Here is a 13,748-nt window from a genome sequence, read left to right as displayed (position 1 = left end):
ACCTTGCAGGCTTTTAATCTTGTCTCCCGAGATTCCGTCCCTCTGGATTCCCGAGTTTGCAACCAACTCGCAAGCACAACTTCAGAACTTTGGCCATGACGAACAGAGCATTGCTGCTCCATGGGGGTACCTTTGCCCAATGACCCACAGCACAGTCTCATCAATTTTCAGCCGCTTTCTTCACTTAAAGCCTGCTCCCCGCAGCCCTTTTCCTGTATGGAGCCTGTTTCTCTGCTCCCCTCTTTTTAACTAAATTGGGACCTTTTCCTGTTCCAGTCCCAGTCCCCTCTCTGGGACACTCTTTTGGGACCTCTCTCTGTGTCCTCTCCCTTTTGAGACCTCTCCCTGCCCCTTGCCTGGGGCTCCTCTTCTCAGTGGTGCTCTGCTCCTTGTCACCTGACCAGGGTCTTCATGCCTTTTTTTCCCTCCCTCTGTGCGCGCAGGCACGCTAGGCCTGTCCTGGGCCCGAAGAATGTACACCGCAGAACGGCGCATGTGCAGCCCACTCCGGGTTTGTGCGTGCGCCGAAGTTCCAAGGTCTGTCGGGAATTGAAGTTCCTGACCTCCATTGTCAACTCCGAGCTAAGTATAGTTTTCATAACAACCTGTGTTGAAAGCAGTACAGAAAAAGTTCACTGAGCTGTTTCTTGGGATGATGGGGTTGTCCTGTGAGGAAAGGTTGAGCAGGTTGGGCCTATGCTTATTGGAGTTTAGGAGAATGAGAGGAGTTCTTATTGAAACATAAAATTCTGAGGGGGCTTGACATGGTAGTTGCTGAGAGGATATTTCCCCTCATGAGGGAGCCTAGAACTAGGGGACACATTTCAAAAATAAGAAATCTACCATTTAAGACTGAATTGAGGAGAAATTTCTTTTCTGGGGGCCATTATTCTTTGCTCTAAGGAGGAGAATTACATTGGAGGCTAGGTTGTTGAACACCTTCAATGCTGAGTTAGTCAGATTTTTGATCTACACGAGAGTGGAGGGTTAAGGGAAGGCAGGCAGGAAAGTGGGGTTAAAGCCACAATCAGATCAGGCATGATCTTGTTGAATGACGGAGTAGGTTGTGGGGCCAAATGGCTGCCTGCTCCTATTTCTTAAGTGATTTATACCTAATAAGATCATATGCATAAATTTAACAGAGTAGTTGAATTCACTCCCAAATAACCAGTTAAATCTAAGGATAGCACTTAATAAAAATGGAATTTGTTTTTTCAGTCACTGTAAATCCATAGCTTGGATGCTGGTTATGTTACTGGATTAGTAATCCAGAAGCCTGGGCTAATGATCAAGAAACATGAGTGCACATCCTACCAAGGCAGCTGGGGAATTTAAATTCAATCCAATAAAACTTGGAATTGAAAATGTCTAATAAGAATAAAACCAGATGGCTGACCTGGCATTGACCTAGGCACCAAACACAATGAAGGCTCACCCAACTCAGTCAACCCTGCAAAGTCCTCCTCATTAGTGTCCTCAAGGACATAGCTACCATACTAGGCTAGTGGCAGGTGATGAGAGAACCAACATGGGGGGGAAAAACCTATTTGACTTTGGACTTACCAACTGACTTATTGCAGATACATCTATTCATGAGTTAGGAGTGACCACTGCACAGTTCTTGTGGAGACAAAACCCCGTCTTCATAATGAGAATACCCTCCATCGTGTTGTGTGGCACTACCACCAAGATAAATTGGATAGATTGAGAACAGATGAGCAGTTCAAAACTGGGCATCCATGAGATGTTATGTGCCATCATCAGCAGCAGAAATATATTAAACAACAATTTGTAACTCATGGCCGAGCATATTCCTCAACCTATCATTACCATCAAGCCAGGGAATCTACCTTGGTTTAATGAGGAGTGTAGGAAAGCATGCCAGGAGCAAGACCGAGCATACCTAAAAATGAGGTCAAATCTGATGAAGCTACAACACAGGACTACATGCGTGCTAAACAGTGTAAGCATGATGCTGTAGACAAAGCATAAACATAGACAAAGCAATGTGATTACACAACCAACAGATGAGATCAAAGCTCTGCAGTTATGGCACATCCAGTCTTGAGTGGCGGTGGACAATTAAAGAACTAAGCAGAGGAGGCGGCTCTTCAAATATCCCCATTCTTAATGTTGCCAGAACCCCGCATGTGAGTGCAAAAGACCAGGCTGAAGTGTTTGCATCCATCTTCAGCTAGAGGTGCAGAGTGGATGATCCATCTCTGCCTTCTCCTGAGTTTCCACCATTGTAGCTGTCAAACTTCAACCAATTTGATTCACTCCTAGTGATATTGAGAAATGACTGTAGGCACTGGATACAGCAAAGGCTATTCCACGTACAGAGCCTGAAGACATGCTCCAGAACTAGCCGCACCTCTAACCAAGCTGTTCCAGGACAGCTTTGACACTGACATCTACCTGACAATGTGGAAAATTGCCCGGATGTGTCCTGCCCACTAAAAGGAGGACAAATTCAATCCAGCCAGTTACTGTCCCTTCGGTCACTGCCCACATGCAGTAGAACCTATACAACATTCAGGCTTGGGCTGATAAGTGGTGCAAAAGTTACTTGCCATTTGAATGCTAGGCAAAGACCATCTCCTACAAGAGAAATTCCTACCCAACCCCCTTTGACATTTAATGGGATTACAATCGCAGAATTCCCCCCATCAATATCCTGAAGAGTTACCATTGATCAGAACTGGACCAATGACATGAATATTGTGGCAACAAGAGCAGGCCCGACTCACCTTCTGATTCCAAAGCCTTTCCTCCATCCACAACGTGCATGTCAGGAGTGTGATATAATTTCTCCACTTGCCTGAGAGTGCAGCTCCAAAAACATTCAAGAAGCCCAACACCATCCAGGACAAAGAAACCGGCCCCTGTAAACATTCGTTCCCCCTTCACCACTGTAGCACAGTGGCTGCTACCTACCAGATGCACCGCAGCAACTCACCAAGGCTTCTTCATCAGCACCTCCCAAACCTGCAATTTCTACCATTTTAGAAGAACAAGGGTAGCAGACACAGAGGAACACCAAACTCCAAGTCCCCCTTCAAGTTATACACCATCCTATCTTAGTTATATTGCCGTTCCTTCACTGTTGCTGGGTCAAAATCCTGGGACTCCCTCCCTAATAACTCTGTGAGCTTACCTTCACCACGTGGGGGGCAGGGTTCACGAAGGCAGCTCCCCACCACTTTCTCGGAGGCACTTAGGGATGCTAGCCTTGGTATCGATGCCAAATCCCGTGAATGAATAAAAAAAATTCCTGTCATTATAAAATAATGTGACCTCCATCTCGGCTTATGGAAACCTGTAGGAGATCTGCTAATATTTGTGTCTTGTTTCCACATAACTGTCAGAATATTTGGAAAAGAAGGTATCCCACCCTCTTCCAAACTTTTTGTTTCCTTTTGAGACTTAAATTCTATTTGAACTTTGCAACTTGCAATAATTGAAATATAATTTTGCTTTGTTTTAAAAGGAGTTGAAGAAGCACAATGGTAAAATTAATGAAGTGGAAGAGATGAAGAGTAAACTTGCAAAAACCGAAGATGAGAAGTCCCTGGTAAGCTAATGTTTTGACTGATTATGTCTTCTTGACCATGAAACAGTACCCATTTGAATTATTATTATTGATCTGCAAATAAGATTATCTGAGGAACAGGTTGTACGTTACATGTATAGAACTGCACAGAATTTTACAGCACAAAAAACAGGCCTTTTGTCAAACAAGTCTATGCCAGTTTTTAATGGTCCATATAAGCCTCCTTCCACTTTACTTCTGGCCTGTCAACATATCCTTCTATTTCTTTTTCCTTCATGTACTTCTCTAGCTTCCCCTTAAATACATTTATGCTATTTGCCTCAAGCGCTATATATGATAGAGTTCCACGTTCTCACCCCTTTGAGTAAAGAAAGTTCTCTTGAACTCCCGATTAGAATTATTAATATTTATGTCCCCTAGTTTTGAACTTGACATCAAGTATTTGAACATAATAAAAATTATGAAATGTTCTGTATGGATCACTAGGTATCCACTGTAAGGAGAGGAAAAATGAACAAGGGGATGAAGATGGTTGACTCAGTGCACGTGCCTCTGTCAGAAGGTTGTGGGTTCAAGCCACTCTACAGATAATCTAACTTAATCCTTCAGTACAGTATGGTGTGTTCAATTCCGGAAAGCTAATTGGTGAAGGATAGAACTGGAGCCAACCTTTGCACATTTTTATATTTATTTACAGAGTCTCACGTTGCAAACATACATCTCCTAACCCAACAACCACAGTTTTAGTTTGTGTCTATTTATAAGAGTGCTCAAGTGAATGCCCAGTTAAAACCCACCACCTGCACACAAGTAAACATGATCAATATTCAATTAACTTGGTGGGAACACTGCACTGTTGGAAGCACACTCTTTTGGATCTTTTTTCAAAGATTACGGGGAGAAGGCGGGAGAATGGGGTTGAGAAACTTATCAGCCATGATTGAATGGTGAAGCAGACTTGATGGGCTGAATGGCCTAATTTCTGCTCCTATGTCTTATGGTCTTATGGATCAGATGATAAACCGGGGCCCCATATAGCACTATTGGAAGAGAAAACGAGTTCTGCAGTAGCATCAAAGAAAACCACTTGACTGGCCAGTCATCTTATTTGCTGTTTCTGGGACTTGGCAGTGTACAAATTGGCTGCTGTCTTTGCAAACATCTATTGTTTTGTATCTTCACACACTTATGTTCCTTTGGGAAATAGTGGGGAAGTATTAGAAGGATTATTAGCCCATTGAACTGTCTCATGAATGCTCCTTCCATGGCCAACAAGTTCTCAGTGGATCTTGAACCTGGAGCTTCTGGCTCAGAAGCAAGAGTGCTACCTACTGACTGTCAAGACCTCCAAAAACATAAATAACTGTGTCAAAAGCAGTTAGGTGAAATGATGGCTACTGATTTGCTTGGTTTCCTTTGAAAGAGAATTTATCAAGTTTCTGAAAGAAGAGTACATGTTATAGAGGATAACTTGTTAGCTGGGACTATACATTGTCTCCTTGAGTGTAACTTTGTTTGCCATGGGGGTGGGGTAGGGTAGGGGGTTGCAGACATTTTCTGAATTTCTCAAGCAGGGATTTTGTTATTCCTCCGTTAGAGATTGCATAGTTAGGGCTGTTCAGTGGTTTATGTAGTTGCACTCCACCTAGATGGGAGGAGCCTGATGGTCTTTTCACACCTTTTTTCTGTGTTCTTGTTTTAAGTTCTATACAGTAAATTCCAATCGTCTGTGCTCCTTTTTTAAAGATCACTCCATAAAATGGTATAGTTTTATAAATGGGGGAGGCGAAACTGATGTGAAGTTCTGAACAACAACCATTGAGGGAGCCGGGTTTACACTGGAGTTAGGTGACCAGGAGGGTTACATAAAGTCGAGCATCAAACTAAGGAAAGGCCATGTATCAGTTCCATTCCTTCTACAGGCAATACAAAATCACACCAGCACCAACAATGCATGTATACTGTGCTTTTCACAAAGTATAAAGTCCCAACGCACTTCACAGGAGCACTTATCAACAAAAGTTGACATTCAGTCACATTTTTGAATGGGTTTCTCAATTACAATTCATCTGTTTTTTCTAGAATTTTGTTGCATTTATTTCACGCCATGTATATTAACTGTTTTCTAAGCCCCAGTCGTGGGAAACCTTTTCATTTTGTACCTGTTTCCTTTGCTCAATACTCAATCCAAGTCAAATAGCTTTACATCTATATCTATTAGTTTTTTTAAAATTCTCCAGTATTAGCTAGGTTAGCTCTTGAGTTGGTTGTTGGGATATAGGTGACAATAACAAGGCAGTATTTATTACCCATCCCCAGGTGCCTGAGACTGCTGAGAGTGGGATCACATCGTGGGGACTGGAATGAGATTTAGGCCAGACCAAGTAGGCGTACCAAGTTTCCTTCCCAAAGGATGTCACCAAGACTGCTGTGTCCTTCCCAAGATCTGGAAACATTCATGCTTGTTTTCTAGCAAATGAGATTTATTCAATTAGTTTTGATGGCCTACCATAATAGATTTAAACTCATGACTTCTGAGTTGCCATTCTAGGACACTTGCTGCTGTTCCTCCACTTGCTGAAACCCTAATCATTGCCTATGTTGTACTGAGGATTCATTTCTCTGCTAACAAATACAGAAACACAGTCCATGTACGGTCTCAAAACATCAACTCTGTTTCTCTCTCCTCAGATGCTGTCAGACCTGCTGATTTTTTCCAGCATTTTCTGTGTTTGTTTAAGATTTCTAGCATCCGCAGTATTTTGCTGTTATTTCTCTATTGCCTTCCTTATTGGTCTTGCCTTCTTCATCCTTCAGTAACTTGTGCATGGTAGCACAATGCTTATGTTACTGGGATAATAGGCCTGGACTAATGATGAGGTGAATTCAAATCCCATTATAGTAGCTGGGGAATTAAAATTTAATTAATAAAATATAAATCTACTATCACTAATGGTGAATATAAAGCACCCAAATGTTGTAAAAATCCATCTGGTTCACTAATCTCCTTTGGGGCAGGAAATATGCTGACCTTACCCAGCCTGACATGTGACTCCAGATCTATAGCAATGGTTGACTCTTAACTGCCCTTTGAAATGGCCCAGCAAGCCACTCAGTTGTATTCAAGCAGGTGGCTTGTCATCACCTTCTCAAGGACCCTTAAGGATGGGCAATAAATGCTGGTCTTGTCAGAGATGCCCATAACCCATGAATGATTTTTAAAAAAAGACTTCAGATGAAGGCAAGTGCTGCAGGCTGCGTTCTTCTACAAAGCAGATTGTGCACTTCGGCTATCCCTGTCTTGTCCTGCTCTATAGATTACCTACTCCCCAAGGCATTAGTTTCAAGCTTCTTCTCCTAACTTACAAATCCTTCCATGGCATCATCCTTTCTGATATCTTCCAAGCATATGTCCCAGCAAGCATCTTCTGGGACTCTGACTTAAAATTTCTAGTCTATTTTTCTGATTGAGATCTTTCAGTCACAAGAATCCTGTCCTCTCCAAATTTACCTTTAAATCAACTTCACCTTGTTGCTTCCACCCTGTTCTGCAAAAGCCACTTTAAGTACTTATCTTTTCGATTTCCTCAAACTCTCATGTCTCTGCTCTCTTTCTCTACAGTATAGAAGTGCTGTGGAGAATGGAGTGCCAATGGCCAGGTATGTGGGAGTTTGAAAGTGATTCTCTCCTTTGTGAGAGAAATTCTATTAATTTCTAAACATTTGAAAGAAAACTTATAACCCTGTTTTTTTTCTTTGCAATATTTTGTTGATGCATTGGTGTGATTTCCACTTCAAGTCTATCTGCGACCTGTTGCTGGAATGTTTTATAGAGGAAGTGTGTAGGGATTGCAGCTGAAAAAGAACATTGATCCATCCAGGCCATGTGCCATTACTAGTTTCCTTGTTACTGCTTTAATTACTGCCCTTGTTTTTGCTTTAAGCATTAGCTTCTATTTATTGAATATTACAGTAAGTCGTTTTGGCTTTGTACTACTCCAGAGTAATTTAGTGCTGCCGATTAGTGTTCATAAAAGGTTATTTTCATGTTAGTAAGGTTTATACAAAAATAATGCAGATCGTTGGGGTGTATTGTACAGAAAGTGAGGGATATTTCCTGGCGAATTTTATGCCCGTAATCCAATTGAAGAGAGAGAATTAGATGTTTTGCTTTAAGTTCATTGAGACTTTTTTATTTGAGTTTATATTTTTCTACATGTTTTGCTATGAAATAAATCATCTACTCTCGATAATTCACAGTTGGTTTGTGCTAAACAAATTTGAATTATTAAATAGTTTGAATTAAAGAGTGTATTCACTCAACAAAGTTGCTGTTAGCTTAAAAAACTTGAATCATCACTTGATTTGCAATAAGAGGAATAGAGTGTACTGATTTGCTTTACTAAAGTAAGTACTCATCAGCAGACAAAATGAAGTTATTAAGAAATTTTTTACCAACATTAATGGACAGCTGTGACCAACAAATGGCAAGTCTCCAATCAATATCTAGTTTTTAAGCTTTCAGAGGGATAATGAAAATTACAGATTTAAAATAAAAACATTCAGGTGATTATTTGTGAATCATTTATATCCCTTTAATTAAATATTGTAATTTGTGGAGGTGGTGAGTAGGATTCTTCACTTTTTAAATTGTAGATTAGATGTTTTCACTTGTTGTATCTCATTTTGGATATTTTGAGCGTCAGAAGTCCCACGAGGGGCCAGATGGTCTTTATCAAAGCCTTTAAAAAGCTTCATGAATAATGTGGCATGTTTGGTTTGTGGGGACTTTTGATATCTTTGCACTGCAAAATAATCCTAAAACAATATGTGCTACATTTAATGTTTCAGCAATTCACCTAAAGGGGAAGGAAAGGTTAGGGAATGTTCAAATAGGCAATAGAGTGATCGAGCAGATTAACAGCTTTAGGAGAGCTGTGGCAGATGGAGCACCAAAGGCTTGATAATTAGGAGCTTGAAAGTTCCCTGACAGGGGAGAGTAAATTTTCCCAGGACAGATGCAGAAGGAAGTGAGATTGGAAGGGGCTGTGAGGACATGAGTAGTGAGGGATACAAGGAAACGATAACCTTGTTGTGATTAAGGTTCTGGGAGTGAAGAGATCATGGAGATGGCAAGGGCTATGGTGAGACAGTGAATTTAGGTAAAACAATTAGCATGGAGGTGAGAGATTAAGGGAGAGCCAGAGTGCGGTAAGATCAATTTAAAGAGAGTCTCAGGGTGGGGCTTGGGGGATGGTAGAAAATGAGGATTTTAAAGGAGAGCTAAGAGTGCGACGTTACATAGGAACATAGGACTTTGGAGCAAGAGTAGGCCATTCGGCCCTTTGAGCCTACCCTGTCATTCGATAAGATCATAGCTGATCTGGTTGTGGTCTCAACTCTACTTTCCTGTCTTCACAGCCCTACCCCCCAATATCCCATGACTCCCTTGTCTATAAAAAAAAAATCTAACTCAGCCTTGAATAAATTCAATGACCCAGCCTCCACTGCTTTCTGGGAAAGATAATTCCACATGCTAATGACCTTCAGATAGAACAAGATTCTCCTCGTCTGTCTTATTCTTAAATTATGTCCCCTAGTTCTAGTGTCCCCCACAAGAGGGAACAACCTCCTGGTGTCCACCCTATCAATTCTAGCAGGGTGAATAAAACAGACGGAAAAGGAGCAAAGAGAATTTTAAAATGTAAGTTAGGCAGATCCATTTTTGGAATTTAGTTAATTAGTTTAATTCCTTTTTTAACCAGTGATTTGGGAGTTTCATTTGCTAATAAGAACAGAGAAAGCTTTGAGATACTGATTTTAGGGACGATGCTAGATGTCTTTGATATATCCTCTCCTCAATTCCCTTAGGTTTAAAGTGACCATTGTCTTCAAGTGGAAGGTAATTAAGTGCTTTGTGACATTTTCCCTCTAATTTTTAGACGGGGCAAAAATAAGCCCATGGAATGTTACCTTTTGGTGGAACTTGTGGGGGATTCTTGCCACTGAAGTAAAAAAAAAAAACCCATGGCTGCGTGTAATCATTTTCACACCAAAACAGAAAATGCTGGAAAAACTCAGCAGTTCTAACAGCATCTATGGAGAGAAAGACAGAGTTGTTAGACCTGCTGAATATTTCCAGCATTTTCTGTTTTTGTTTCAGATTTCCAGCATCCGCAGTATTTTGCTTTTATCTTTTTGACACTGTTGGTCACCCTGGGAAGTGCATGACACTACAAAGGGATGCTAAATGTCTAACATTCCTAAACTTGGCAGCCTCTCATTGAAAATTTATGACACTGGAACTTCGTCTACAGTCAATTACGCTTTAATTGATGCTTGATTTATTAATCTGTGCTAAAAATATTAAACAGGCTTGTGGGATTGAGAAGAAGTGAACTTTTCAAACTCAGATGAATAAGTAGCCCCTGTGAGCTGAAGTAAGGATTGGTGACAAATAGCACACTCCAGAGTTGCTTTCTTAGTGCATTGTAAAATCAAAGGCCATATTGGTAATATTACCCATTTAATACATTAAGAGACGGGGGCAGAGCACCATACATCCCCTCGAGTCTGCTCTGCCATTTAATAACATCGTGACTGACCCCTGACCTCAACGCCACTTCCCCTAGAGTCCAAAAATCTTTTGATCTCAACCTTGGATACACTCAATAGTTGAGCATCCACAACTCTCTCTAGGGCAGAAAATTCCAAACATTCAAAACCCTCTGAGTGAAGATAAGAGCATAAGAAATAGAGGAGTGACTTCTTTATTACATGTTAAACAATGACAAATTGTCCAAAACTCAAATTGCTGTAAATTTGGGATTAAAGTGAAAACTTTTGAGACCATTCCATAAGTTTTGTAATGGATGCAACATAAATGCATTGTCATTCACTTGTGAGTCACCAATGATTCATCCAATAATTCTACAATTGTAATGTAATGCTGTTTCTAAAGAACACATTGTACACTTTGTTGCAATCATTGGTATAATTACTGTACTTAGGCACATGTGTGCATCATTTTATATATAGATTGTGAAGAATGGATTCTTTGCAAATACGGACAATTAGCTTACAATTGCAGAATTATTGTGGGAACTGTGGTATGTTGGCATTATGCTTAGGTAAAAAAGTTGTTTTCTGTGCTAATGGAACTTTCAAGTTATGATGCTTCCTCAATTTGTAAATCTATGTAGAATATTAAAGCAATGACAATGTGCTGTTGCTTTTCTTTCACAAGTGGGCAAATTGCAATAATGTAAAATCACTGGAGGGATTATCTTTATTTTATGGCAATTGTTTCGACTGAATTTAAAATAATTGCCAAATAGAGCTCATTGCCCCATAATTTGCTGGAGGAGTGAATCTAATGACGTTGGCTGTTACTTAGACCTGTGCTTGCACATTTAGATTTTTAAAATGTTTTGTGTGGTGATTTGTTGAAAGTGCAAGTTGGTAACTTCTCGGAGAGGGAAAGCGGCCACCTAGCAACTGAGTGAAATGGGGCAAACAGCTATGTATCTCCTTAATCGAACAGCGTGATTACAGAGAAGGAAGTGTAAAATAAATTCAGTGAATTGAATGCCAAACCAGATACAGGAAGAGAAATGAAGAGGCAATAAGAGTTTGCAAAAAAAGATAGACAGGGAAGGAAATTTTAAAAACATTGAGCTGCATTTTTTTGTGTCCCTGCCAGGCATGTTTTTGGCAAGGGGACAGGTAAAATAGGGCTGGTGCCCTCCCCACCCACCCATCCCCAAGCTCACCCCCTTAATATGGGATGGGTAGGTGGGTGGGCGCCAAAATTGGCAGCCTGTCTGCCATATTTAAATGTTATCAAGCTAGTTGATTCTGATAATACACTGCCCACGCCACAGAACGTTTGGCGTGGGCATTCGGGTGGGAGTGGACAGCCTGTTTCTTAAAATAAATTCTTCAAAGGGTGGGCAGGAAGTGGGGAGTTCTACCTTTCCGGATCCCCCGTTTTCTTCCCACCTGCTTACAGCCTTAAACCCACCAACCCTCCACCCCCCTTCTAACCTGCCCAAACCCCCTCCAACCATGGCCCCGGACTTAACTGTTTCCAGGGATGCATTGGTCCTTCTTGTTTCCCGTTGCAGTCCCAACACCACCATCTAATGTTCACTTGGCGCTGCTGGAAATGATGGAGCTGCCGGTCAACTGGATTGACCAGCAGCTCCTGAGGCCAGGACTTGATGCCCGGTTAGGGGTGGAAGTCCCACCCAGCGCTTGTTTAGCCTTTCAGCAGCACTGCTGGGTCATCGGAGTGGGTTGGCTCCATGCCGACTTTGCTTCCGGGATGGGTGGGTGGGTGTGTGTGGGTGGGTCGGTGGGTGGGTGTGTTGGGGGGGGGTGGGGGGGGGTGATGGAATATGTTCAGCCCATTTTCTTTTATAATTTTAAAATCTCTCCAGCAATTAAAACCTGAAAGAATGAGACTTCACATTTGCAATAGTTAATTTATAGTGCCGAAAGGTTGACTGGCAATAACTAACACTTATTATCTTGTTAAGAGTATTTGGGCTGAAATGGATGACCACTTTCTCCATAAATTTAGTTTGTATCTACTCTAATACAGTAACTTCACACCTTTCAAACTTCTTAATGATGAAAAAAAAACCAAAAACAGAATTACCTGGAAAAACTCAGCAGGTCTGGCAGCATCGGCGGAGAAGAAAAAAGTTGACGTTTCGAGTCCTCATGACCCTTCGACAGAACTTGAGTTCGAGTCCAAGAAAGAGTTGAAATATAAGCTGGTTTAAGGTGTGTGTGTGGGGGGCAGAGAGATAGAGAGACAGAGAGGTGGAGGGGGTGGTGTGGTTGTAGGGACAAACAAGCAGTGATAGAAGCAGATCATCAAAAGATGTCAACGACAATAGTACAATAGAACACATGGGTGTTAAAGTTAAAGTTGGTGATATTATCTAAACGAATGTGCTAATTAAGAATGGATGGTAGGGCACTCAAGGTATAGTTCTAGTGGGGTTTTTTTTTATTTTTTTATAATGGAAATAGGTGGGAAAAGGAAAATCTTTATAATTTATTGGAAAAAAAAGGGAAGGGGGAAACAGAAAGGGGGTGGGGATGGGGGAGGGAGCTCACGACCTAAAGTTGTTGAATTCAATATTCAGTCTGGATGGCTGTAAAGTGCCTACTCGGAAGATGAGGTGTTGTTCCTCCAGTTTGCGTTGGGCTTCACTGGAACAATGCAGCAAGCCAAGGACAGACATGTGGGCAAGAGAGCAGGGTGGAGTGTTAAAATGGCAAGCGACAGGGAGGTTTGAGTCATTCTTGCGGACAGACCGCAGGTGTTCTGCAAAGCGGTCGCCCAGTTTACGTTTGGTCTCTCCAATGTAGAGACCACATTGGGAGCAACGAATGCAGTAGACTAATTTGGGGGAAATGCAAGTGAAATGCTGCTTCACTTGAAAGGAGTGTTTGGGTCCTTGGACGGTGAGGAGAGAGGAAGTGAAGGGGCAGGTGTTGCATCTTTTGCGTGGGCATGGGGTGGTGCCATAGGAGGGGGTTGAGGAGTAGGGGGTGATGGAGGAGTGGACCAGGGTGTCCTGGAGGGAGCAATCCCTACGGAATGCCGATAAGGGGGGTGAAGGGAAGATGTGTTTGGTGGTGGCATCATGCTGGAGTTGGCAGAAATGGTGGAGGATGATCCTTTGAATGCGGAGGCTGGTGGGGTGATAAGTGAGGACAAGGGGGACCCTATCATGTTTCTGGGAGGGAGGAGAAGGCGTGAGGGCGGATGCATGGGAGATGGGCCGGACACGGTTGAGGGCCCTGTCAACGACCGTGGGTGGAAAACCTCGGTTAAGGAAGAAGGAGGACATGTCAGAGGAACTGTTTTTGAATGTAGCATCATCGGAACAGATGCGACGGAGGCGAAGGAACTGAGAGAATGGGATGGAGTCCTTACAGGAAGCGGGGTGTGAGGAGCTGTAGTCGAGATAGCTGTGGGAGTTGGTGGGTTTGTAATGGATATTGGTGGACAGTCTATCACCAGAGATTGAGACAGAGAGGTCAAGGAAGGGAAGGGAAGTGTCAGAGATGGACCACGTGAAAATGATGGAGGGGTGGAGATTGGAAGCAAAATTAATAAATTTTTCCAAATCCTGACGAGAGCATGAAGCGGCACCGAAGTAATCATCGATGTACC

At 42.1% G+C, this 13,748-nt stretch overlaps 1 protein-coding gene across 6 annotated transcripts in view; it reads left to right on the top strand.

Annotated features, from left to right (window-relative positions):
• Positions 1–13,748, top strand: part of LOC121292823 (centrosomal protein of 128 kDa-like) — a 327,101-nt gene that overhangs the window by 52,428 nt on the left and 260,925 nt on the right. For all 6 annotated transcript variants that reach the window (XR_005946333.1, XR_005946334.1, XM_041215267.1 and 3 more), the window contains exon 9: positions 3,491–3,574. Coding sequence is in view for 4 of the 6 variants with exons in the window: in XM_041215267.1 (XP_041071201.1) it covers positions 3,491–3,574 (84 nt within the window). In the remaining 2 variants the exon portion in view is untranslated. The remainder of the gene's footprint in view (positions 1–3,490; positions 3,575–13,748) is intronic.

Source organism: Carcharodon carcharias, chromosome 20, assembly GCF_017639515.1.
Source record: "Carcharodon carcharias isolate sCarCar2 chromosome 20, sCarCar2.pri, whole genome shotgun sequence".
NCBI lineage: Eukaryota > Metazoa > Chordata > Chondrichthyes > Lamniformes > Lamnidae > Carcharodon > Carcharodon carcharias.
The sequence above is the reverse complement of the archived record's forward strand: the minus strand, read 5'-3'. Positions and strand labels throughout refer to the sequence as shown.